This window comes from Scophthalmus maximus, chromosome 7 (genome assembly GCF_022379125.1).
Source record: "Scophthalmus maximus strain ysfricsl-2021 chromosome 7, ASM2237912v1, whole genome shotgun sequence".
In the NCBI taxonomy this organism is placed as follows: domain Eukaryota; kingdom Metazoa; phylum Chordata; class Actinopteri; order Pleuronectiformes; family Scophthalmidae; genus Scophthalmus; species Scophthalmus maximus.
This window is the reverse complement of record NC_061521.1, coordinates 26,129,349-26,154,201: the sequence shown is the minus strand read 5'-3', so window position 1 is coordinate 26,154,201 and position 24,853 is coordinate 26,129,349. Positions and strand designations below refer to the sequence as shown.

At 42.1% G+C, this 24,853-nt stretch overlaps 3 protein-coding genes across 6 annotated transcripts; 2 read left to right on the top strand and 1 right to left on the bottom strand.

Moving 5' to 3' along the window:
* The first annotated feature begins 267 nt into the window (after positions 1-267).
* Positions 268-9,270, top strand: vps4a (vacuolar protein sorting 4 homolog A). 2 transcript variants are annotated; one of them, XM_035641586.2, is made up of 11 exons: positions 268-1,056; positions 1,953-2,064; positions 2,149-2,293; positions 3,107-3,168; positions 3,270-3,389; positions 3,797-3,953; positions 4,451-4,599; positions 4,689-4,770; positions 4,963-5,182; positions 5,269-5,409; positions 9,247-9,270. In XM_035641586.2, the coding sequence occupies exons 1-11, from the start codon at positions 1,036-1,038 to the stop codon at positions 9,253-9,255; spliced, it is 1,218 nt and encodes a 405-aa protein (XP_035497479.1). In that variant the 5' UTR covers positions 268-1,035; the 3' UTR covers positions 9,256-9,270. The 2 variants fall into 2 exon arrangements, with proteins under 2 accessions (XP_035497479.1, XP_035497478.1); XM_035641585.2 differs by lacking the exon at positions 9,247-9,270 and adding an exon at positions 6,034-6,391 and having other exon boundaries at positions 398-1,056.
* cdk10 (cyclin-dependent kinase 10) lies at positions 8,158-17,700 on the bottom strand. 3 transcript variants are annotated; one of them, XM_035641587.2, is made up of 15 exons: positions 17,564-17,700; positions 14,760-14,994; positions 13,473-13,563; positions 13,042-13,114; positions 12,500-12,571; positions 12,093-12,195; positions 11,856-11,937; positions 11,454-11,521; positions 10,836-10,888; positions 10,104-10,173; positions 9,876-9,935; positions 9,642-9,765; positions 9,283-9,422; positions 8,957-9,009; positions 8,158-8,882 (listed from the first exon to the last, which is right to left on the bottom strand). In XM_035641587.2, exons 2-15 carry the CDS (start codon positions 14,774-14,776, stop codon positions 8,788-8,790), a joined length of 1,101 nt encoding a protein of 366 aa, XP_035497480.1. In that variant the 5' UTR covers positions 14,777-14,994; positions 17,564-17,700; the 3' UTR covers positions 8,158-8,787. The 3 variants fall into 3 exon arrangements, with proteins under 3 accessions (XP_035497480.1, XP_047189084.1, XP_047189085.1); XM_047333128.1 differs by lacking the exon at positions 17,564-17,700 and having other exon boundaries at positions 14,760-15,082; XM_047333129.1 differs by lacking the exons at positions 14,760-14,994; positions 17,564-17,700 and adding an exon at positions 12,699-12,767 and having other exon boundaries at positions 13,473-13,541.
* chmp1a (charged multivesicular body protein 1A) lies at positions 17,620-22,395 on the top strand. Its single transcript, XM_035641588.2, has 6 exons — positions 17,620-17,761; positions 18,892-18,911; positions 19,018-19,095; positions 20,089-20,235; positions 20,327-20,652; positions 20,768-22,395. The coding sequence occupies exons 1-6, from the start codon at positions 17,755-17,757 to the stop codon at positions 20,787-20,789; spliced, it is 600 nt and encodes a 199-aa protein (XP_035497481.1). The 5' UTR covers positions 17,620-17,754; the 3' UTR covers positions 20,790-22,395.
* The last annotated feature ends 2,458 nt before the right edge of the window (positions 22,396-24,853 follow it).

Sequence of the window (24,853 nt, the reverse complement as noted above, 5' to 3'; positions counted from 1 at the left end):
GACCCTGAAGACCAATTGTCAAGTTGCAAGTCTCAGCCACGAGACCGGAAATAGTAGCTTAGTGTCGTCAAAACAATCAATCAATCTAACTTTATTTATCAAAAGCCTTTCAAACAAATCAAACGCATTTCAAAGTGCTTCACAGGCGATTGACAAAACATACATGTGTTAACTGATTAAAAGTGTATGTACATTTTAAATAATAAAAACTAGCAATAAGCAATAGGTACTATAAGTACTACAGAGAAAATGAATTAAGATATAAAATATCAATAAAGTTTAATATAGCAAAATAATGATCAAAAGAGATTTTAGTTAAAAAATATATAGAACAAAACAAATAATGATGAAAAATTAGTATTAATAATAAAAAATACATTATAAAATGCGACAGAAAGGCCAGACTAAATAGGCAGGTTTTTTAATTCACGTTTAAAAATATCAACAAAATGTTTTTTCCTTTCTTTAATTGTGCATACAACTTATGTTGCTTAGTTGCTTAAGTATGTTTTTATTATTATTCATATTTATATATTTTTTTTATTCTGCTTCTTTTGATTATGTATGTATTTATTTTTGTTTGTTTAGATAATTTATTGGGGGTGGAAGTGTGGGTTTTTATGTATGTTTGCTAGTTCAAACGATTCAAAAGCCAATAATCGTATAAGGGGATAAAATCAACAAAATGAAAATGACATCGACATGATGCATTTATATCATTGTGTCATTTATAGAGGTATTGTAATTGAATGAAGCAAATAATTCATCCATAGTATATTTGTTATTAGGTCGAATATGTGTCATTTTCATGGCGTGCACTTTGGCATTATATTGTTTTACTTTTGAAAGCTCAAACCGGAAGTTAGCTTAGTACCAGTTAGCTTGTTGGTTTAGTCGTTAGCCGCTGGTCTCTGTCATGTCTGCCGCACACACAACAACAACAACAACAACAACACTGCACCGTTAGCGACCGCGGCTCGTCACGCGTCCACAGCCGGTTGACGATTTAAATCTGAGGCGGAAGAGTGAGATGAAATGACCACGTCAACTCTGCAGGTAACGTGAGGAGCCGTAGCGCTAACTGTGAGTGGGCTAACTGTTAGCCTAGCCTGGCTAGCTAACCCCCGATAGCAAAACAGCTGACGCCAAACCCCCCTGCTAACATCTGTTAGCAAGTCAGTTTTAGTCAACTGAGCTTTTATTATATTAAAACTAACACGTGTCAACCATTATATATTGTTCTGGCTAAGGAAAACAATGTAGAAATAATGTGTGAATGAATTGTGGTGTTTGTGGACCGCTAACTAGCGTCCACTGTCAGCTGGAGGACGTTTATAACGGTGACACCGTCTGATAATAATAATAATAATAATAATAATAATAATTATAAACGGATCTCATTTCAGTTCGGCTAAAATTTTACAGCAGCAACAGTTAATTGATTAATCGATTAGTGATCGACTACTAAATTAATCAACAACTATTTTTGATAATCGATTAATCAAGTAGTTTTTATGGAGAAAAAAAGGTCAAAATTCTCAGATTTCAGCTTCTTAAATGTGAATATTTTCTGGTTTCTTTGTGTGTGGACAAAACAAAAACATCCTCTTGAGGTTTTGGGAAACACGATCGACACTTTTCACCTTCTTATGACATTTCATGAACCAAACAACGAATCGATTAAACGAGGAAATAATCGACAGACTAATCGATTATGAAAATAATCGTTAGTTGCAGCCCTAAAATATTTTAGTAACATTCATTCTCATGTAAACAAACGGTCAAATATCGAGGTCGGCAAAAATGATGGTGGTCGCCATGTACCTATATCGTCCGATAATTCGATAACGTAATTATCGCGACAAGCTTTTGTTTTGGTTGAAGCTGTTGTTTTTCTGTCTCCATCTTTTCCCTCCGTCCTCGTCCATCGTTTCCTCTGCTGTCGTTTCCAGAAAGCGATCGATCTTGTGACCAAAGCCACGGAAGAAGACAAGGCGAAGAACTATGAGGAGGCCTTGCGCCTGTATCAACACGCCGTGGAGTATTTCCTTCACGCCATCAAATGTGAGCGACGACCCGAGCGCTACAGTACCTGCTTTCTTTCAAAACATTATGTGGGTTCATTTGTAATGTTACTCTTTCCTCCAGATGAGGCGCACAGCGACAAGGCGAAGGAGAGCATACGAGCCAAGTGCATGCAGTACCTGGACCGAGCGGAGAAGCTCAAGGACTACCTGAAGAACAAAGACAAGCAGGGCAAGAAGCCCGTGAAGGAGGCGCAGAGCAATGACAAGTACGTTGTATGTTTTTTCACAGGTGTGGGAGTCGAACGCTTTGTGTGGGGCGATCTTTTGGGATAGAATCACTAACCACGATCAGAATCAGGAATTTTGCGCATCATCTAGATTATCCATAAAAAGCAAGTCAGCCAAAAAGAAAAAAAACAAGTTGATAACATGTCCGGTGTTTGACCAGCAGAAGTAGTGAACTTTCCCTTTCACCAAATGTTTCGACAGATCGCTCGTGGTACTGCCTTTACTTACAAAACATTTGTACACTTTCGACCGGTTAACTCTTTGCGCCATCGTCACGTGGAGCAGGTCTGAAAGAGCTGGCCCCGCCCCCTGCACCTGATAGGCTCCGACACTCTCCTCAGGATTGGGAATAGCGAAGGTTCATTATATACGAATCCCTCAATTTCTTCAATACCGTTCGCAGCCTCGATAACGTCAGAGCTTATTGATACTACGGTCTTTCATAATTTAGGCCTGGGGCCTGTTTAATACCGGGTTTCGCTGCGCATCCCTACTCGCTAGCCTAGCAACATAAAATGCTACATATTACCCACAATGCAACGCTCTGCAAAATACCGTAATTACACAGGTACTTTCTCCATTTAAAAAAAATATATATATATATATCTGTCATGTATTAGAGTCATAACGGTATCCGCATTTCGCTCAGAAACTTTCCCGCGCTCTGTACCATTCCTCTGAAAATCAAATCATTCTCCAAATTTAGATCGTCCATGGTATAAATGGTCAGATCGCCCTCTAGTGGGCTGCGTTGTCATTTGTCAGGTTCATGTCTTTTGTTTGTGTTGCAGGAGCGACAGTGACAGCGAGGGAGAAAACCCTGAGAAGAAGAAACTGCAGGAGCAGCTCATGGGTGAGACGGTCGAGACGATCACGCCTGATCAATCTTATTGTTTGTGTGACATTCAGTATTTTGTGGGAAAAAGATAACCATGTTTTTGTCTGTGTGAACAGGTGCCATTGTGATGGAGAAGCCCAACGTCCGGTGGAGCGATGTGGCCGGACTGGAAGGAGCAAAAGAAGCTCTGAAGGAAGCCGTCATCCTGCCCATCAAGTTCCCTCACCTCTTCACAGGTACCCGCCCATCTTCATCCCCCAAGTACCGATTATTAATTTTATTAATAATGTGACAGGTGAGATTCAGAGCTGAGACTGATACACAGAGTCTAATTTACCAACAGTTTAGATATTCAATTATTCATCTATTAATCTTCTGAACCCTTAATCTCAGCAGTAGTGTTCGAAGGGATGTTTTCTTGTTAATGAATCTTCCAAATCACAACATTTATCACAGTAGTATCGTCAGATTTTTCAACTTTCCCGATGGTTCTCAAACAAATCATGTCATATCGAAGCTTTAATTTGTGATATTTCAACAAAATGTTATCACGTTAATGTCGGTGTCTGATTTACTCTGAACTGCTGGAACATGTTAATAATCTGATCCCGACGTTCATGGTGCGTCTCGCCCTGTTCACTAGGCAAACGGACCCCGTGGAGAGGAATCCTCCTGTTCGGGCCTCCGGGGACGGGGAAGTCCTACCTGGCCAAGGCCGTGGCCACGGAGGCCAACAACTCCACCTTCTTCTCCGTCTCCTCTTCCGACCTCATGTCCAAGTGGCTGGGAGAGAGTGAGAAGTACGTACAGTGATACAGATGTTTCCAGTTGAGATGGGACAGAACAGAAATCTGACTCGTTAGTTCAAGATGCGTTTCCACCTCAGGAACTTTCCCCAGGAACCAGGAACCTTTGCAGGATTTTTGTGCTTTCCACCACGTTATGGAAGTTATGGCTCAATCTTTTCACCTCCAAAAAGTCTCTGTTGAAGGGGGAAAATACTCTGTCAGTCTTTACTGTAGCTCGTAAAATCCTTTTCCTTATTTTAAGTCGAGTGTTCCGTGGGTTATGAAAACACTTTGTTTCTCGTACTCGTCTCTTTTCCGATCAACAGCAGCACGATTTGAATCTCCTCCACGTTTGCTGCTGCTGTTGTAGTGTTGCTCATTTATCGTTATCGTTGTTGTGTCGTCTTCTGCGTTACCGCCGCCTGGTGGACTGGAGCGGAACAGCTTTTTGTCAGTATCAAGATAATTAAACTTAACCTCTTCTCTCTCCCTGCTCGTGTTGCCGCCAGGCTGGTGAAGAATCTGTTCGATCTGGCTCGCCAACACAAACCCTCCATCATCTTCATCGACGAGGTCGACTCGCTGTGCGGCTCCAGGAACGAGAACGAGAGCGAGGCCGCCCGCCGCATCAAGACGGAGTTCCTGGTCCAGATGCAGGGTGAGAATGTAGAGAAATCAAATAACACGGGAGGGAAACAGGAAGTGCGTCGTTTTGACTGACTGACGCCCTCTGTTTTTTTTTTGTAGGAGTGGGAAACAACAACGACGGCATCTTGGTGCTGGGAGCCACTAACATCCCCTGGGTGCTGGACGCTGCCATCCGCAGAAGGTCAGAGGTCACACAACACAATGAACCCAAAATTTGACAGATGTATTGTTTACATCATATCTTCTTCTTCACTAATCATAGATGTTTATATTCCTCACACGTTTAGTTTATCTGTCACAAGCTGCATTAAGTCGATCAGTTGATCGGCGTGCGATTGATCGGGCCTCATCTGTCCTCTTGTCGCTGCGGCAGATTCGAGAAGCGGATCTACATCCCCCTGCCCGAGGAGCCGGCTCGCTCGCAGATGTTCCGTCTCCACCTCGGCAACACGCCACACAGCCTGAGCGACGCCGACCTGCGGCAGCTCGCCCACAAGACGGACGGCTACTCGGGAGCGGACATCAGCGTCATTGTGCGCGACGCCCTCATGCAGCCTGTGAGGAAGGTGCAGTCGGCCACGCACTTCAAAAAGGTGAATCTCATCAAAGACCATATAAAACATTGAATCATCTCACGTGTGACGTTGAGTTACTTTTTGTCTCGTCGTTCCTCCCGCAGGTTCGCGGTCCATCCCGCAGCAACAACCAACTGACGGTGGACGACCTCTTGACTCCTTGTTCCCCCGGCGACCCTGCAGCCATAGAGATGACCTGGATGGATGTTCCCAGTGATAAGCTACTGGAACCCATCGTCTGCATGGTGAGACCTCAATTATATATTATATACAGTATATATATAATATCTGTCGTCTGTGAACCGAACGCTGAGACTGGAAGTCGAGTCGATCAGACTTTGAACCTTTTTAAAGAAAAATCTAAAAATACTTTTAAAGTTTTTATTATATTGACATGTAGATGTGTTATGGGCGGGACCGTTATCAAGGCTGTTGTGTTTGGGTCAGATCGAACCATGTACCTTCGATTAGGAGCAACTTCCTGTTTAACTGTGAAGGATCGAATATCGTCACGACGACGGCCTTTGACGCAAAGTGCGGATTTTGATAACTTATGATTCCATAGGTCTGGAGATGACACACACCACATTTGAAGCTGCTAGTGCGAAATCTGTCGGAGGAGTTCGTTAAAGTACGATGTGCCAAAATACGTCCTTACGTGATGCAAGTGTCTTCCAAGTTCCGTTTATTTCGGCGAAACTTTTTGGTCTCGCTTGATCGTTACCAATTTTGTAGGTGGCGCTATCGAGTCATTTTTCCACGCTAATTCACCAGACTCCTAAAATAACACATTTTTTACCAGTCCAAGTATTTTTAATATTAATATTATGATGAAATATGTTTGACTGACGTCTGTCCGTCCGCTGCAGTCGGACATGCTGCGCTCTCTGTCCACCACCCGTCCCACCGTCAACACTGAAGACCTGCTGAAGGTCAAGAAGTTCACAGATGACTTTGGGATGGAGGGCTGAGGGGCGGAGCTCCACTGGCCCAGCCCCCTCCTCCTCTTCTTCTTCTTCTTCTGCTTCATCCTGTAGACCTTCATCTCTCAGCCGAACGCTCGGGGTCGCCCCCTCTCGTGGATTGAAATAAAAGGACTGGTTTGGTTGACCGGAAAAGAAGAAATCCTCTAATCATCCAGGCTGGTGTTTTATTTAATCTTTAAATCCTTGAAGGACGTTTGACCAAATGCAACAATGAAAAAAAAAAAAAGTTCAGTGATGGTTGGACGAAGAACTTTTCATCTAAACTCGCTTTGATGCTGCGTTTGATTTTACGTACGTGAAGTTTGTCGACTGAAGGACGGAACGTGTCGTCGTCATCGTGCACTTTAAAGGACGGCGACGCCCCGAAGAAGAAACAACCCAAACAAAAAGGAAGTGAAGTTCTCCTGCCAGGCATGCGAGCGTGTGTTTTTTTATTAAACTTGTGTGTCTTACTGTAAATGTCCATTATGTTAAAGAGCCCTCGTTACTTTTGTTAAATTAATGAATCATCGCTGCTCCGTGTCCGAACGTCGTATTAATCCCTCGATCCAGAAAACTTGAAGAACGATCCTCTAGTTTCTCTTGAGAGGAAATGTCTCACTCTCCGTGTCCCTTTAGTAGCTGTTCTGGAACTTTCGATCACAAGCCAGGATCTTCTTCAGCAAAATTTGGAATTGTAGATGATTCATACTTTTGATCAGCAGCCGGAATAATAATAAAAAATCTTCTATTTCACATCACAAAGCTCCAGAGCAGCAACTATAAAAGACCCAGGAGCCGAGATTCAGTTGAAACTTCTGTACTCCGTTTCCCAGAATGCACCTCGTCTGTCTGTCTGTTACATGAGCCGCTTTTCTTTTATTGACGTGTGTTGGTTTGTTTGTGTCGATGCCTCAGACCTCACAATTTGATTTTTGTTTTGTCCTGATCATAGAACAAATATGGACGACGTGTCTCCACTTCCTCACATTGAGTACAATATGATGAGTCAGTGTCAGGTGTCAATCATATTTTTATATCATCAAATAACTGATGAAAACCAAACTGATCAGAAACATGAAACACTTGAACAAACTACCTAAATGTATTTAAAGCTACAGCGTGTAATATTTAGAAGAACTTATCCACTGAAATTGAATATATTGTCCATAACTCTGTGTTCATATAAGAGTTAAATATAGTTCCATGAGGTGGACCGACCTCCGTGTGAGTCTCCATGTTTTTACGTCGTGTTGAACACAGTTGTTGAACTAAACGCTCCAGAATACGTTGCGTTCACGTTGAATATTCAGACGCTGCCCGAGACCGGAAACTGAATCAGCGGTGCGCCACCATAAAGTGTCCCCTGTCGGTCGCTCAGTTGGTTGCGGCTTTTGGAACTTTACCACCAGATGTCGCCAGAAAATTATAAAGATTACACTCTGGGGCTTTAAACGTCTACACAGATTATTTTTTTTGTCCCATCTGCTTACATGGAGGGGGCGGGGCTTATGACCTATACTGCAGCCAGCCACCAGGGGGTGATCCTGATTATTTGGCTTCATTTTTGGGAAGCTGACATGTCGTCCATCTTTCTTTACAGTCTATGTTCCTGACATGTTCAACAGTTTTAAAAACACTATTTATTCCACGTGTTGGTTCACAGCTGACATGTAACTTGACTGAAGTATGTTGTTCGTCAACCTTTTTTGACTGAGTCTAGTTTTTGCTTTGTTTAATTCGGGAGGTTCAGACTCTCGAGGCCGACACGGTCGTCACCGTGAGTTCAGTATTTATTCTGTCGTCAGTGCAGAAATCATCTTCAAACATCAAACTGCCGTCGGACATTTATTCTGAAATCTCCGACCTGTCGCCGGCTCGGTGCTCGTGTGTTTGTCCAGGTTCCATAGTTACTAACAGTCCTACTCTGCCTCTGGGCCATGTAACCTTGACAACTTATTTAACCTGAATGAATAAAAACTGACATTTCAAATGGGAGAAAAAAAAAAATAAAGGCACAGTTGCTGGTTTGACATTTTTTCTTGTGTTTAATATCTTACACAAAAAGTATCACATGTTCAGATGTTCGCCTCGTTTTCCTCCAACTAGGCCGCGGATTATTTATTTACAGTCGACGTTCAGCCTGAAGGAAAAAAGGAAAAGTTCCAACATTTTCAGAAAATAACTCTTCAGAGACGAGATGATTGGCGTCACCACGACTTTGCTGTCTCTGTCCACAGGAAACAAAACGTTCGTACAAAGTTCCTTTCATTCTGTGTTTTCTCCAAACCAGAACGGCAGATTCTTCTTCAGTCCCGTTTCTGTCGAAGACAATCTCCTCTCAGCTCCAGTGCGACAGCTCTCGTGCATTTTCTCGCCATGCAAGGTCACAGCGTCTCCGTATGAATGTAAAAAGCAAAACTCGTTACCTTGAACGTCTTTCGTGTGCAGACATTAATCCAGAAGCTAATAGAAGAAAACGTTTTCAGTGTTATGCTTGAGTCCAGAGCGTCGCGTCCTGCTCTGATCTGTGAAAACATTTGTCTGAAGTTGTGTTCAAAATGAATTAACAATTAAATCTAGTAATCGTTCCTTAAAAGCAAATCTACGTTTTCGTGAACAGAAACCGTCGTCCTCATCACATCCTCGTCGTCCTCATCACACTTTGCTCCGTTTGTTGCGACTCTCGACGCGAGGAGCAGCACGTTTGTTGCGGTGGTGAGGGAAGGTCGGCATCAGCTCGGGTTCGCAGGCTGCGCAGAGAGAAATCGGCCGTTAACGAGTGCAGAGACGAGACAAAACTGATTCTCTGTATTGTTTTACTCACGTAGAGGTTTCTCTTTGAAGTAGGAACTCTCCAGACTGTCTTTGGCAGTTGCTCTGGATCAGGAAGAAGAAAACAGAATCAGCGACTGATGGTCAAAGATCATTTAACTGTCGTGGAGTTAAATCAGTTCAATCGGCAGGTTCTCTGGCCTCATCGGCCCGGTTCACATCCTCCTCTCGATTGGTCCAAAAAAACAAACAACAAAAAAGATTGAAGTAGAAGATGGCCGCCATCAGTGAAGCGGTGTTATTGTTTTTTTCTTGATCGGCGCGTCTTCAATCCATCCACAGGAGCCTTGATCGACGTGTGCGTGCGTGCGTGCGTACCTGCGCTGTGGGTTGTACATGAAGAGCAGGTTGAGCAGTCGGTGTCCAGCCTCAGACAACCAGGTGAACTTGTTCTTCAGGTTGTTGTACGGCTGCTTCCTCAGACTGTACTGACTGATGAGGGGCAGCTGAGAGAAACCCTGACACACACACACACACACACACACACACACACACACACACACACACACACACACACACACACACACACACACACACACACACACACACACACACACACACACACACACACACACACACACACACACACACACACACACACACACACGTATCATCATCATCATCATCATCATCATCAGACCTCCTGAGGACGTGGTCTTCACAGCTGTTTGTCTCACCGGCCAGATGTTCTCGTTGGGCGTCCCCAGCAGCTGGACGATCAGGTCGACCTGCTGGATCTCCGAGGTTCCCGGCAGCAGAGGTTTGTGAGCGAGCAGCTCGGCCACGATGCAGCCGACCGCCCTGCGACAGCAAAATAACTGGGTTAGTTCAATAGCAAATAATCAAATCATAATTCGACTTTCCCTCCAGGTCGCTCATGATTTACGGTTCGTGAGTATTAGGACACTCACCACATGTCCAGAGCTGTAGTTTGGCTCTTGGTCCCCAGGAGGAGCTCTGGACTTCTGTACCTGCGGAGGCACGACAACGTGACGTTAGGAAGACGGAGTTGCATAACGTGACACAGTCTGAGCTAATACAGGTGAGGATTACTGAGAGGGATTAACAGGAAAGAGTTTCCACTGAGGCTGCACAACTTCAGCATGCACACGCGCACACACACAGAGATCAACACTCACCACAGCGTCACCACCCGGGGGGTCATGGGCTGCTGAGGAATACCGTACATCCTCGCCAACCCGAAATCAGCTGGGACAAAGGATCAATCGATTAATCACTGTCAATATGCCAAAGTGACATATGGAAACTCAAAGATTCATTATTTACAATGTTGGAAAACAGAGAAAAGCAGCAAATCCTAGATTGTAGCCGCTTGAACATTAATTGGTGACCTTGTATTCGTAGGAGAGGTGGTAGTTTGACAAAATCATCTTAAATCAAGGTCCAACTTTCTCTCTTTCTCTAAAGTTTTCAACCGTATCGCCTGGTTTTCATCAGCACCATCATGAAAATTTAAGATTCTTTAATCCAATATAATTAAAGATTCCAGAAGTTTATTGTCATGTACACGGTTAAACGTAAGTACGCACTGGGCAACTTCTTATTCTGCAAGTTTCCCTTCACACAAGTAGAATTACGTAAAGAAAAAGATATATACTAAAAACTAAAGATGAAAAAGATTTAAAAAAATACAGGAGAACAAAAATGTATTTACAGTCCGGTGCAATTTTTGAATTGGAAATGAGAAGATATGAATATAGTGCAAACATCCTTTCAAACAGAGAATATTCAAATTTACTGTCACAGAAAAAAAGTCAGTCAAAAGTTCACTGTAGGAGAGAGAGAGGTCAGAGGTCAGTGGGTTTGGCCTCCAGTGTGTAAGTGCAGGTATAATGAGATCAGAGCCTCACCGATCTTAACGCAGCCTTTGTCTGTCATCAGCAGATTAGAAACCTTCAGGTCCCTGGTGAGGAGACACAAGAGGGTGAGGAGGCTACGGAGGCTACGGAGGCCCACGAGCGTCACAGCATGTTTTTATATCAATTCATTATTTGATAAAAAAAAAAAACAGTCATTATACAAAGAAAATGGAAGAAAATTGTGTCACAAATTAGCAAGAACTTGCAGCATCGTGCTAGACTGAGAACGAGGCACGCACGAATAATAAACAAATACAGATTGAGACAAAACATTTTTCAAATGTCTACAACTCCAAAATGTGAAATGTACTAAATCTAAATAAACTGTTAATTTTAAGTTAATCAGACAAACTGTTAGGTAGCTAACTAGCCAGAGTTTAGCAAAGCAGCCCCATTGTAACATGCAACTACTAGCTGCTAGTGTTAGCTTCTGCTGGATGTTCTTTCTATTCAGTGCAACAGGAGAGTAAGCAGGCCAGATGTTATAGCTAGTTCTAGTCAGCTAGAGAATTGAATGGTTTGCTAACATGCTAACATTTTAGAAAATACAATTTGCCAAGATTTAGGAGCGTACGTTGTTGTGGTTTCCAGTAAATGTCTGTGACTGACCTGTGAATAATGAAGTTGTGGTGGAGATATTCTAAACCTCTGAGCAGCTGAAGGACGATACACTTCACCTGGAAAAGAAAAGAAAATTATACAATTATACAATACAACAAAATTAAACCCTTCACGTCAGGCAAATTAGTGATTTTTGTGAAAATGTGAAAGTTAACGTATTTCTCAAAAATAAAAATTAAAGTCAAGCAACAATTACACAACCATGCGTGATGCGTCACTAATGTTGTGATCTTCTTTACGACGGGACCACTAATATGGTCCCAAAGCCCAGGGCAGGACCAACCACTAGTGAGGGAATTATGTCACCAGTTCATATAAATGAAGACACGTGCGGCTTTCTTAGAAAATCTGAACGTATGAATATGAGGTGAGATGTTGACTCTGTCCTACCTGAGCCTCGGAGAACGGCGTCTGCATGTTCTCCAGCAGACTGGCCAGGTCCTGCTCACAGTAACTCATCACCAGGAACAGACTGGAACAGAAACACGACACACACAAGGTCAAAGGTTAAAAAAACTAACACACAAGTTGTGCTGAGTGAGTTGTGTGTGTGTGTGTGTGTGTGTGTGTGTGTGTGTGTGTGTGTGTGTGTGTGTGTGTGTGTGTGTGTGTGCGCACGTGCGTTACCTCTCCAGCTGGCTGCCCACAACCACTTCCTTCAGCTCCACTATGTTGGGATGCCTCAGCCTCAGCAGCAGGGTGATCTCTCTCAGGCTGCTGATGGGGATTCCTGTCAGACAGAGAGCAGGGCAATGTTTTTTTAAACCAGGAAATAAAATGTCTGGAGACTCTGGACATGATTTTGGATTTGAAGTGATGACAATGTGGGCTGGTTGATCGTCTACATCCAACACTTTGTACAACAGTAAGATATTTAAGATAAGGACAGACTAGATGATATTCACGATCACCAGCGGATCCTCCATATTGATTTTGGTGACAATGTGACATTTCTTCTCTACTGCCACCACCAGGGAGCAGAGAGACACAAGAGATATGAGAATGAATCAGAGGTAAAGAGGAAGCGGTCTCACCATCTCTCTCTTTGTCCATCCGGACCTTCTTCAACGCCACGATCTCATCGGACTTGGTGTCACGGGCTCGGTCTGCGACAAGAAACGGGAGCAAGGTTTATTTACAGAGTAAAAAGTTTGTTAAATAACACCTAAGATCAGGAAAACTCTTTTTACGTTTCCAGCCACTGAGATGAACTTAACTGACTGTGAAACCAACCTCCATGATTTGTTTGTGTGCGATGGTTTCATCCTCATGAGACTCTGATCTACGTGATTGGTCACATTCCTGCCACATAGTCATCATTTCATATTGAAGAAAGTCTTTTAATTTTAAAATCTGCACTAAATATAGTTCAGAAGTGACTTCTTTTATTAAATAAAGTCAAAGTAGAGATAAACTCAGATCAGCTGTTGTGGAATCAGAAACTCTGAACAGTTTCTCATCTCTGAGTTTTCATGGTTATTTTCAACCTAACATAACCAATCATAACCAATCAATTGATATACAATGTATATATATATGTATATGTGCATGTGTGTGTGTAACACGAAAGACTCACACACGATGCCGTAAGTTCCTTCTCCTATCCGGTTGAACTTCTCAAACTCCCGGACACTTCTGCAGCTGCCGAACTGGAACAGAGAGGAACAACAGGTGAGATGTCACATGACACATCTCTCAACCCCACGAGTTATACACAAAGTGCACACGTTTCCTCTCACTCTCACCAGACTCCATTCAGAAATCTGCTATTTTAACAACACTGGCGACCATTTGAGCTGTTTTGTATCAGGACTGTTTACATAGGTACAGTGTCACAGCTAAAATTCTGACGGTTGCCTTTATAAAATATACATGCCGAATTATTGACTCGGTCGTGTACATTAACAAACAGTAATGACTGATGACCTGTGAGCGACGTATTAAAGGTAATAAGTAAATTCCTCATTTGTAGAACAGAGTTCGGCGACACGTCTCCTCGGGTCTCACCCGGTAGTTCTGCGGCACAGTGAACGTTCTGTTGGTCTTGATGGACTTCAGCCTGATCGGGTCCGGTTCGTCCTCTGCGACGGCGTCCATTCTTTATACAAACAACAAAGATCGTGTCGTTCAACCTCAGGAGTGAAGATGATCGTGTCGTTGTGGAATCAACTCGACGAGCTGCGACTGGCTCTGACGGGCGCCGCCATTTTGTTTTGGTTTGCCACCTACTTCTTCTTCGGGGTTTTAAAGCTGGTTGCTTCTTGACAGTGACGTCACATCACATCATTTGAAGTCCATTTTATATTAACTGCTTAGAATTCTGTGATAAAACAAAATATATGTATTTATATGGAAGTTTTTTCACATATCCGCTTCTCCATTTGATGATGAGACATCCCTGAATTAGTCCATTGAATGACGTGGAATTCATAAGTATACTTATTATATTGGTGATGGATGTAGCACTAGCAGTACTCAAAACATTCTGAGAAGTTGGGTTTCAAATTTAAATTATTTCTCCAATATGATGTCAGATTTCTACGTACTGTATTAGTTATTGTACATAACATATTTCTATTTTATCTTATCTACCTTAGATTCTGTTTTCTATTCTTCTGTGCTGCTGTACCAAATTTGAATTTCCCCTTTGAAGGATCAATAAAGGTACATCTTATCGTTTTGTATCGTATTGTTGCGTTACGCGTATTTTTTCTTATTGTAGCGTATCTTATATTATTGTATCGTTGGAATAAAGTTCTGTGTTTAATGAAACTATGTTGCTCTAAAAAGCTATAAAATATGTTTTTAGTTTCTTTAAAGGGACAATATTTAACAATTTTATATTATACACAAATGAATGCTGGGTGATTCACTTTTATGTATGAAAAAAAATGTATTGTAACACAAAGCATCTGAGCTTTATGGTGTCTTCAAATGTAACTTGTGATGAATGAACATGGACGCTAATATTAACATGACTGTCGGTTTCAAGAAGCTACAGAGGCTAAGAAGTTAGCAAGATAGCAGGTTGGTGACATCATTTATAGGAAATGCCAAAACAAAGAAAAACTATATGACTAAAGTTATAATGTTTGAACTCACCACCTATTTAAAAATGACCTTCCTCCATTTCTAGAGCCTGTCTGTTAAATGTTCAGAAGTCTCCACCCTCCCAATTTGTAATGGAAGTAACGAAACCTTGATGACGTCATCAGGGTTGGTTGACTACTTCCTCCATCACTGTTTATGTTCGTTTAGGATCTGATATTACGCCATCTTTGATTCTCGGTTCACCTCGTGCGTCGGGACATTCCGAGTCACTTCCTGGTCACCAGTTTCCTCCCCACGACGATGGGCGTGGAAGACGGCCGCCGCTCTTTGATGGCGTCGGCTATCGTCATGGTGGTCTTCGATGCGTGGAAGTCTTCTTGCGACGGAGCGGTGATGAGGATGGCCGGCGGAATTGGAGAAGAGTTGGCTGAGTCCGAATCGGTGCTGGGCTGCGACAGGGGCTGGTGGTTCTCTGAAACTGAGAGCAGACAAGTTATAGAAAATATACAAAAAACCATCTGTTCTGTCAGATGTACAGAGTGTGTACGAAATGACTTAATGACACACGGACAGCTTTTCATCAAACTAGTTGGGAATATTATTTGGGAGGTTTGGAGCTGATTGGTCAAAGGTCAAGGTTCCTCAAGAGTATGTTTCTGGAAAACACATTTTCCAAGATAGCGCCACAAATAATAGAGAAAAAATCTAAAGCTTATTTTGGTCAGAAAATTGTTTCCCATCATATGACGTCATATGATAAGAGACGTTGTAAAGAATTCACAAAGAAGTCAGAAGATGACATCATGCCATGGGACTAAAGACTGGACCCAAAGCTTTCAGTATATAGATCAGAAAATAAGTTATGATCATATGGTGGCAGTGACGTCATCATGACATCACCATGAAAATGGCATTATTACAATATCAAAAGAGTTTCCATTGGCAGGCTTTGGGGTGTGCATCACCCCTTACTTTTGTTTTGGTGATGGTTTACCATAAAAATTCACAAATCCAATGAACTTTTTATTTTACACCCAAACTTCTCCAGCCTGTTTTAATTCCTGTCCACTAACTTAAGTCCTCACACACGTGGACTCTCATTGGCCTGGGACTGACCGGAGGTGAACCTGCTGACAAGAGGATTTACCGCAGTGAGTGTGTGTGTGAGTGTCTGAACTGTATCAATTTCTTAATAGCCTTACCGCTGTGTCTGCATCCTATTAGTCCTCGATTATCTATAACACTGATCAGCTTCATTTATTAAGATTAATATTTTCACCTTCTTCAACAACAAAAACATTCTTACACTCCTGAACCCAACTGCGTCTCGGTAGATGAGAGACCTGAGGTAGAAACTGTTCAACCATCATCATCATCATCATCATCATCATCATCATCGTAAGAAGGGTTTAGAGTTTTGATAATTGTGTTGCTGCTTCGTTGGCGTGATCAGCGTTAATACTGTCGGAGGAACTTCAACATGTCGGAAGAATCCAGGTCAAATCCATCAACTGAGCCTGAAGCAGCGACACTGGCTCATCGATCAGTTTGTGAATGTTTCTGTTTGCTGCATCTTTCATGAGAAAAGTTTTTATGCTGAGACGACATCAAGGCCTGTGTGGATCATCTCCCTACCTGGATCTTCTCTTTGACTTGGTCCAGACCCCATCAGGCTTCAGTCCGCTGTGAAACACGCAGCTCTGAACGTGGCCACGTACATGGTGCTCACATGTTGTTGGTTCTGTTGTTGTTAGTCTTTGTGTAAAGCAAAGAAATCTCTGAAGCTACTGCTTTAGCCTCCTCCTCCTCCTCCTCCTCCTCCTCCCTGCTTCCGTCACTTGCTCGTCCTTTCTGTGTCACAGACATTAATCCTGCTCAGCAGCAGTAAGAGATACTGGATTTAAAGGGCGGTCGAGGAGAACCAAAATAAACTCTTGTTTTATAGTAAGAAAATGAAAATCTGTTCTGTATATTAGGAACACAAACGTGCACAGTAAGCCATATCTGATTATTAATACTGAGTGAAAATGGTCAAGTAATTGTGGAAATTTATGTAAATAACTCACCATTTCAGTTTAAAATGGTCATTTGATTATTAGTAATATTCACAATTTCATCTCACAGGAGTTTAACCATGGGACAAACAAACATACGTAAAATGATATTGTTCTATAGTGTTCAGCATTAAGAGATTGGAAATCAATTTAAGCCTCCGTGATTGTATGATTTTCATAAAATATTTATATTTATATATGATCAATATTACTTTTACTAATATTCTAATAATAAATGTTTTTTGGGAAATCTATCCTAATACTGTAACTTAACGTGACAAAAGTACCCGACCTTTGAAGAATAGATCATATTTTATTAATTTTACGTCTGGGTTATAAATGTAACTGTACTCTGTCTGCGTGGTTTGTTAATTCTATAGGGCTGCAAATAAGGATTATTTTCGTCATCGATTAATGAGTCGTTTATTTTCTCGATAGATCCATTAGTTGTTTGGTTCATAAAATGTTGAAAAATGACGATCGTGTTTCTCAAACCTTCAACATGATGTTTTGTTTCGTCCACACACCAAAGATATTCAGTTTACTGTCACAGAGGAGCAAGGAAACCAGAACATATTCACATTTAAGAAGCTGAAATCAGAGAATTTTTACTTTTTTCATAAAAACTACTTGAATTGATTAATCGATTATGAGCAAAGTTGGTGATTAATTTAGCAGTCGATTACTAAACGATTAATCAATTGACAATTGCAGCTCGAAAAACTGTCTTTATGTGGGAAAATAATGCAATTTTTTATTGTTTAAATTTAAACCTGATACCTCAGAAATGCAGTTAACACTTTGTATGTTTTGTAATATGTTGTTTTAAACCTTTTAAATCTTTAAACTTTTGAACCAGAATTTCTCAGCTTGGGATTAATAAAGTATCTATCTATCAAACAGAAGAAGAAGAAGAAGAAGAAGAAGAAGAAGAAGAAGAAGAAGAAGAAGAAGAAGAAGAAGAAGAAGTGGCGGTGTCGTACTCGCACTAACCTGATTCAACAAACAAATGAGAGGCGAAGAAGAACGACCACCGCCGGTCACGTGACTCTCCCCTCAGAACCAGGAAGTGCTGTGTCCGAGGCTCACGGGCTGAGAATCAAAACACATTCGACTGTCGCCGGTTGAGGAGCCGAACACTTCGTGTCCCTGTGGTCAGCTGACGTCTCCACACTCGTCTCGACATGGAGGGTGAGTCGCGTCTTATTTCACCTTTTAACTTCACAGCCTAAAAACAACATTAGCTCGTTAGCCTGGGTGGCCGGTTAGCGATAGCTTAGCTTAGCTTAGCTTAGCTGTCAGGCCTGTTGTGGTCGTCACTCGGAACTTTAACTGTTGGTTCCACATGTTTGTCTCGTTCATGAACATTTCTGAGCACGTGACTGTCAAACTGTATTTCAACACGTAGCCTCTGTTCACGAGGACTCGGTCTGTGACTTCCTGTCTCACTCTGCTACAGGAAGTCACAGACCGAGTCTCACAGCAACATGGTGGGAAATCTGCCACCGCTGGTTTGATCTTTAGGGACATTGTAGTTGATCCAAAATAAAATACAGTATTTCAACATGTATTAATAATATTAAGTTTCTTGGTTTATATCTGGCAACCTTTCCCCCTTAACATTTTCTAATTTAGTGATTTTCTTTTCTACTGTGTAGTTGTTTGTAGATCCCGAGCGATACATCGATATATGAACCTTTCACAGAAGTGTGAGCATCACACAGCCGATGTGTTCAGAGCCCGACCGATATTATCGGCCAACTCATACGAGCATTTCAATTTGCATTTATGTTTTTACATTTGATGTAAAATAAATGTTTTTTCTTAATTCAAGTCCAATTTATTTGGTTGTATTTGTCATTCTTTGTTCATTTATGATAAAGTTAATGGTTAAACTTAAATATCAAGCCTCAATAACATTTCTTTGTCATAAAGGTTTGAGGACAACATTGTAGAATCATATATATATACATACATACCAATATATATTTATATCGGCCGATGTATCGATATGGGGCATCTTGAATTACTTTTTTTAGCTGCACCAGGTGAGTTGAATAACTCAAGAATTCACACACTAATTATGACAAAACTTAATACACTTAATACTTATTATTAAAGTTCCCTGAAAGTCTTACATGTATCACGTGAGTCTGGATGGACGAGGACGTGAACGGTGAGACGTAGAAGCACGAGGAGGTGAATCTAGTTCACGCTTGTTTGAGTTCACCTCACGTGAAGAAAAGACAAAGGAGCTTCTCACGTGTCACAGACGGTTCATTGTGAAAGTTCTAACTCCTTTTCTCACTGTCGCCCCACAGATACGCTCTTCCAGCTAAAGGTATGTATCCATGGAAACAGGTTTATTCCATATCAGCTCGATGTAACTGGTAAAAAAAATGAATACTTATTAATTTCGTGTCCGTCTTTCTCCTGTTGGGTCACAGTTCACGTCCAAGCAGCTGGAGCGACTGGCCAAAAAGGCGGAGAAGGAGTCGGAGAAGGAGCAGGCCAAGGTCAAGAAGGTGAGTGACCTGTACACTGAGGTTAATGATTAATATCCATAATGTTTCTATTCTGTCTTTGATCCATGTGTCTCTCCCTTCATCGTTGTCCACCTGCATCATTACAGACAAAGGAAAAAAATCCCAAAAGTTTTTTCAAGGTTGTATTTAAAATAGTGAACAATGTCATTTAATGTATTTTTCAAGTACTCACTTTTACCTAAGTAATTAAAGTAAACATGTAATAATAAAAAATAAAACCTTTTTCCTTTTTTTTAAAACAACTCATTGACAGTTGAATAGAATTAGATCCACAATATAAACCAGATATTTCTTCTTTACAATCCATTTTAATCATGAAACTGACAATAATATTTTGACTGCCTTTTATACAGTGGCCCTGAAGTGCACACAGTGACAAAACAGAAAACACACCAGTAAAACACAAATTGCAAATCAGAAAATGGTACAGTTGACTTCGGGGGTTCGATTCCTGGCCTCAGTTAAAAAGTCTGTTTTGAGGCTCCATGTTTGGATTCAGTAGATTTCAGTGTCTCTCGTCGGGCAGCAGGGGGCAGTGCAGCTCCAGCAGTGATCAGACACAGTCACTGATGTTTCACTGTTTCTTTAATGTCTGTCATTATTCTTACAGGTAAAATATTTTATTCTCCTGTTTTCTCATTGGACGATGAAGTTACATAACTAACCTTTTGTTTTTTTCACCTCTGAGTCACGACAGGCTTCACGTTTCTGAACCAGTTCAACAGGTCACATGCTGTCATCACAGAGCTCGTGTTGTTTACTGAACTCTGAACTATATTTAGATTTTACTAAATGAAGTTTACAAAAGCTGAATTTGCAGATGCAACTTTTTCAGTCCCATTTTTATTGTTACGATTTATTTTTGCCGCTCACATTTAAAAGTATCTGCACCAGAGTTTTAGCGAGTTGCTAACATAGGTTGATAAAAAAACAAAACAACCACAGATAATTACTCCTCTGATGTTTATTCAGGCTTTGCAGCAGAAGAATGTGGATTGTGCCCGAGTGTACGCGGAGAATGCCATCCGGAAAAAGAACGAGGGTCTGAACTGGCTGCGCATGGCGTCACGCGTGGACGCCGTGTCGTCCAAGGTCCAGACGGCCGTCACCATGAAGACAGTGAGTGACCGTGTTCAGCTGCTCCATACGTACAGTATATCTACACAAATAAATATTATAACTGCCTCTCTTTCTTTCTTTTTTCCCCCAGGTGACCAAGAACATGGGCCAGGTGACCAAGGCGCTGGACAAAGCTCTGAACTCCATGGACCTGCAGAAGGTTTCCGCCATCATGGACAAGTTTGAAACTCAAGTACAGAACCTGGACGTCCACACGTCGGTGATGGAGGACTCCATGGGCTCGGCCATGACGCTGACCACGCCCCAGGAGCAGGTGGACGACCTCATCCACCAGATCGCCGAGCAGAGCGGCCTGGAGGTGATGGACCAGATCAACCAGCTGCCGGCCGGCGCCACGTCCTCCGTGGGCGCAGAGAGTTCACAGAGTCAGGACCGAGAGGACCAGCTGTCCCGACGGTGAGGGGACAAATCAGATTCACATTTACATGTTTATATATTTATTTGTGTGTGTGTGTGGGACACCAATGTTTAGAAATGTCATTTTAATGTTTGTGTTTCTCTCCACCTTCAGACTCGCTGCTCTTCGGAACTGAACGCTGCTGCGGGAACGCTGATGACATCACTGCTCCGAGGAAGCAGACGACAGGAGCTTTTGTGTGTGTGTGTGTGTTTCTATCGAACTGCTTCTTCCAGGAGAACTTAATGAGGCTATTGATCGCCACCACTCCCCTGCTCTATAAATACACACACAAACACACACTTAAACACACGCACACACATAAACACACACACACACACACACACACACACACACACACACACACACACACTCACACAGAACCTGAGGAGGCATCTGGTTCACCATCCCGTTTCCATCCGTCTCTACTCTCGTTTCTTTTAATTCCCACTGGATCTCGCCCCCCTCCTCTTCCTCTTCCTCCTTCACACACTTTGTACAAACCGTTTTTACAAACTGTAACAATGTACAGTGGTGAAAATAAAGGGTTTTAATAAGCGCTTATAGAAGATTATAACGAAGCAGTGACAGCTTCGTTATAACACCAATTACGTTTGAGTTGTTTTTGAAAAGGAATCGCTACGGTTTTGCGCGGCGTTCACGCGACACAGCTGGTCCTGACGACCCAGACGCCTCAACGTTCTCTTCCTGATTGGTGCTCATCTGTCACAACTCAACGACTCACTAACACTTCCTGTCAGGAGCAACCGACTGCAGAGACGACAGTCTGATGTTTTTTTGTTTTCGCGTGTGTTTGTGTCTGAGACGGAGCTAAAACTCGTCTGGGCGGAGATGAAAGGTTTTTTTTTAATTAAAACGTATCGTGTAGACGCAGCGAGATGCACACGTTTATTTATTTTTTCAAAAAGTTTTTGGGGAACTGTTGAGAGGAGGGAGACACATGAATAAATAAATATCTGTTTTAACACTAAGACCATTTCTCCTTCCCCTCGCCAGATTCCTCCTCTGTCGACCGCTGCTTCCTGTTTCATCAGTGTGACTCCTCCCACTTTGTGTTTCTCAGTGTCAAAATGTTTGTCATGCTTCTGTTGCTCTTCATATTTTGTTTTTGCTTTGAACGCCTTATTACACGGGATGCAGGTGCCCCCCCCCTCTTAGTGCCTGACGGACAGAAGTTTAGAGACAAAACGTCTTTAACTCTGTGGAAGGAAGTTGCCTGATCTCTTTCGCTCTCTTTTTTGTTTTCGCTGTTTGATTAAAGGTGTCGAAACTTTCTCCCCCCTCTGCAACATCTGAACCGTATCCAGATATTTTTAGAAGCATCACTGTCTGGAAATAACCCTCCGACCCCCCCCCCCCCTCACCTGTCTCAGTTTCATGCTGGACTCTTTCAGGAGGACGAGTCGTCCAATCGGAGCAGAGATGCACGACCTTGACCTTCTGCTCTGATCATTTGCTTTAATTTGCCTTGTAAATTCACACATTTGCCTCAGAGGCTCATTCGTAACGTTTCAGGTGAAATACATGAGGAGAATCAAATGTACGACTGCGTCAGATTGTGTTCGAGTGTCGACGTCGACACTGAGCAGCTTCGACCTCTTTTCTTTTCTGTCCATTTAAACATAGAGAAGGTTTTTATTTATACTCCAAGTTCAGCGGCAGGTTTGTTTTGTATATATCTATATATATAAATCTTGTGAAAATAAAATCTTGCCCTCTGAGAAAGTCTTTCCTCTGATTTATCATCCTGCAAACAAACATCACAGCATGTGGAAAAAAAAATCTGTATGTAAATATGTAAACAGAAAGATAAAAATACTCAAAGGCAAATAATTCCTGTCCTCAATATAACGTTTGGAAAATAATGTTAGAAATAGTATTACTCATATCAATTTCATATTTTATCCATCTAAAATGTATATATATATATATATTAAAAGATGGAATATCCCAGTTTCCTAGATCAACAAAATAAAACTTATTTTTATATTTATTTTTATGATTTATCTCATTTTTGGAAAATCTGGTTATAATGAAATAATCCAAAAATGGGGTATAGTCAAAGCTTAGTCAAATTTCCACATTTTAATTTAATAGTCATTACTTTTTATTTGCTATTCTATTGGTAACATGATATCAATTGTTTTTTAAAAAAATTTGAATTATCATAATTTGCCCATGTTAGGTTCTGACTGATGTTTCTAGGAATTTGTGGAATCTGGACAAGCTGAAGTCGAGTTCACGTCCTGTATACACAGGTTGTCGTGTAGTTTAACTGTGTCGTCACTAGGAGCTGATGGATGAGACCAAAGCAGAGATAAAACCACGTCAGCTGATCAGGAACACGACTTCAAGTGCCTGAAGCCTGTATTCTGTGTCCTGACCAGCAGAGGGCGACTCTATGAGAACGTGACTCTACTTCTCACGTGATTTATAACGTGAGTAAAACATTTTTTCCTGAGGATTTTATGGTTCAATCTCTACTTGCAAGTCTTTTCTTCGATACAACGATCTTAATATCGATTCATTTGATTCAGCTGCACCTTCGTCCAGGCGGAGATTCACAGCACAATCTTGTATTTGAGTATTTAACAAAAAAATCCTGTTTGTGACCAAACCCTCAAGTGGCATTTCAGCGCAAAGCTTTTAGAGTAGTCATCATGGCAATTTATGATCTCGTTGGCAACACTCAGGCAGTTCATAACCACCGTGAATATTGACACACACACACACACAAACAAGGATAAATTACAGGCTGCCGCAATTATTCCTATAATTTCTCTCTAAAGCCATTAAAGTGTCAACATGGGCGTCGAAGGAGTTCCTCTTCACTCTTCTCTCTCATGTTGTTGTGAAATATTAATCATGAGGTAAATTATCATGATGTACCATCGGTCAATAACCGGACCGCCCGGGGAGCGGAGCAGGAAGTTGTTCACGCCTTGTTCGGCCTCGCACAGCAACCGAAATGTCAGAGATAAAAGGGCCGAGCGCGATTCACCAACAGCAGTAGGTCTTGGTGTGACATCACCATGGCGACAGAAGGGAGGACCTCCTGCACAACTCATGAAAACACAACAGCTGACGAATCTGCTTCAACACACAGCGAGCGGAGACAGTTCATATAGACGAGAGGCCCGGGTGCTTCCTAACCCGCTGACCTCTGTGACCCCTCCAGAAAACTGGATGTGGGGAATTAAAAAAAATGTTTTAATATACAAGTGAGTCACGAGTCATGGCTATAAAAAGCTGGAGGCTGGCAGCGGGGGGAGTTCCCCTGTGATGCCACGGTCAGTGTCAGGTTTCCCCAGTTGTGTCTGTCTGCCGCTGCTCGTGTGTTTGACAAATGAAGCACATTAGCTCAGGAACTGGACACCGTCAGTCATGAGGAGAGTGACTGTGGCGGTGAGCGTAATGGATCAGTCACGAGACGACGGGCGGCGGCGGCGGATCGATGGATGGTTTAGCAAGGAAGCAGCCGGGTGGGGACACAGAACAGCAGAGGACGAGGTGAAAAGTGAAAGAGGAGCTGGAAAACACGAGATGTGTGTGACTCAGGATAGAGAAGAATAGAATAGAATAGAACGGGGTGGAGACTAGTCTTCATCTCACCTTATTGTCAACAATCTGAGAAACAGTTGAGCAGATGAGTAAAACAAACACACAGACATAGGTCATAGGCACAGGTCACATTTATTATATTTATTATAGAGAAGAAAGACAAAGTGAAAAGTGAGAAAGGAGCTGGAAAACACCAAGTCCCAACAATGTGTGTGACTTAGAATAGAGAAGAATAGAAGGGGGTGGAGACTTGTCTTCACCTCACCACACACTATCGACAACAACAGATGAGTAAAACAAACGCACACAGACAAGGTCACGTTACAAAACTGTTTCTGAAGCTCAGATCTCAGAGTGAAGAAGATTGACGTCACTTGTGTTTGTTCAGAGACTCAAAATGGCCGAAGAGAACGGATCAAAAACTAACTCTCTGGTTGTTTTTTGCACTACGCGTGAATTAAAGTGGACGACGCGTCTCCGTCTCCTCCCGTCGAACAGAAAAAATGAAGCTAAAATATATCGGATTCAGGCGCCACCAGCGCAAGATGGCGGCGCCTGAATTTCACGTAGTTTCAGAGTCTGTGTCGAGGTCCCGCCCACACATGCTGTGCTGCAGTC

Coding starts and splice junctions, on each gene's coding strand:
- vps4a (XM_035641585.2), top strand. CDS start 1,036: ATGACCACGTCAACTCTGCAG. Junction 3,954..4,450: donor TGGCTGGGAGAGAGTGAGAA/GTACGTACAGTG, acceptor TGTTGCCGCCAG/GCTGGTGAAGAATCTGTTCG. Junction 4,600..4,688: donor GTTCCTGGTCCAGATGCAGG/GTGAGAATGTAG, acceptor TTTTTTTTGTAG/GAGTGGGAAACAACAACGAC.
- cdk10 (XM_035641587.2), bottom strand. Junction 11,522..11,855: donor CGCCGTTCTCCGAGGCTCAG/GTAGGACAGAGT, acceptor TTTCTTTTCCAG/GTGAAGTGTATCGTCCTTCA. Junction 9,423..9,641: donor CCAACGAGAACATCTGGCCG/GTGAGACAAACA, acceptor TGTGTGTGTCAG/GGTTTCTCTCAGCTGCCCCT.
- chmp1a (XM_035641588.2), top strand. Junction 18,912..19,017: donor ATACGCTCTTCCAGCTAAAG/GTATGTATCCAT, acceptor GTTGGGTCACAG/TTCACGTCCAAGCAGCTGGA. Junction 20,653..20,767: donor GAGGACCAGCTGTCCCGACG/GTGAGGGGACAA, acceptor CTCCACCTTCAG/ACTCGCTGCTCTTCGGAACT.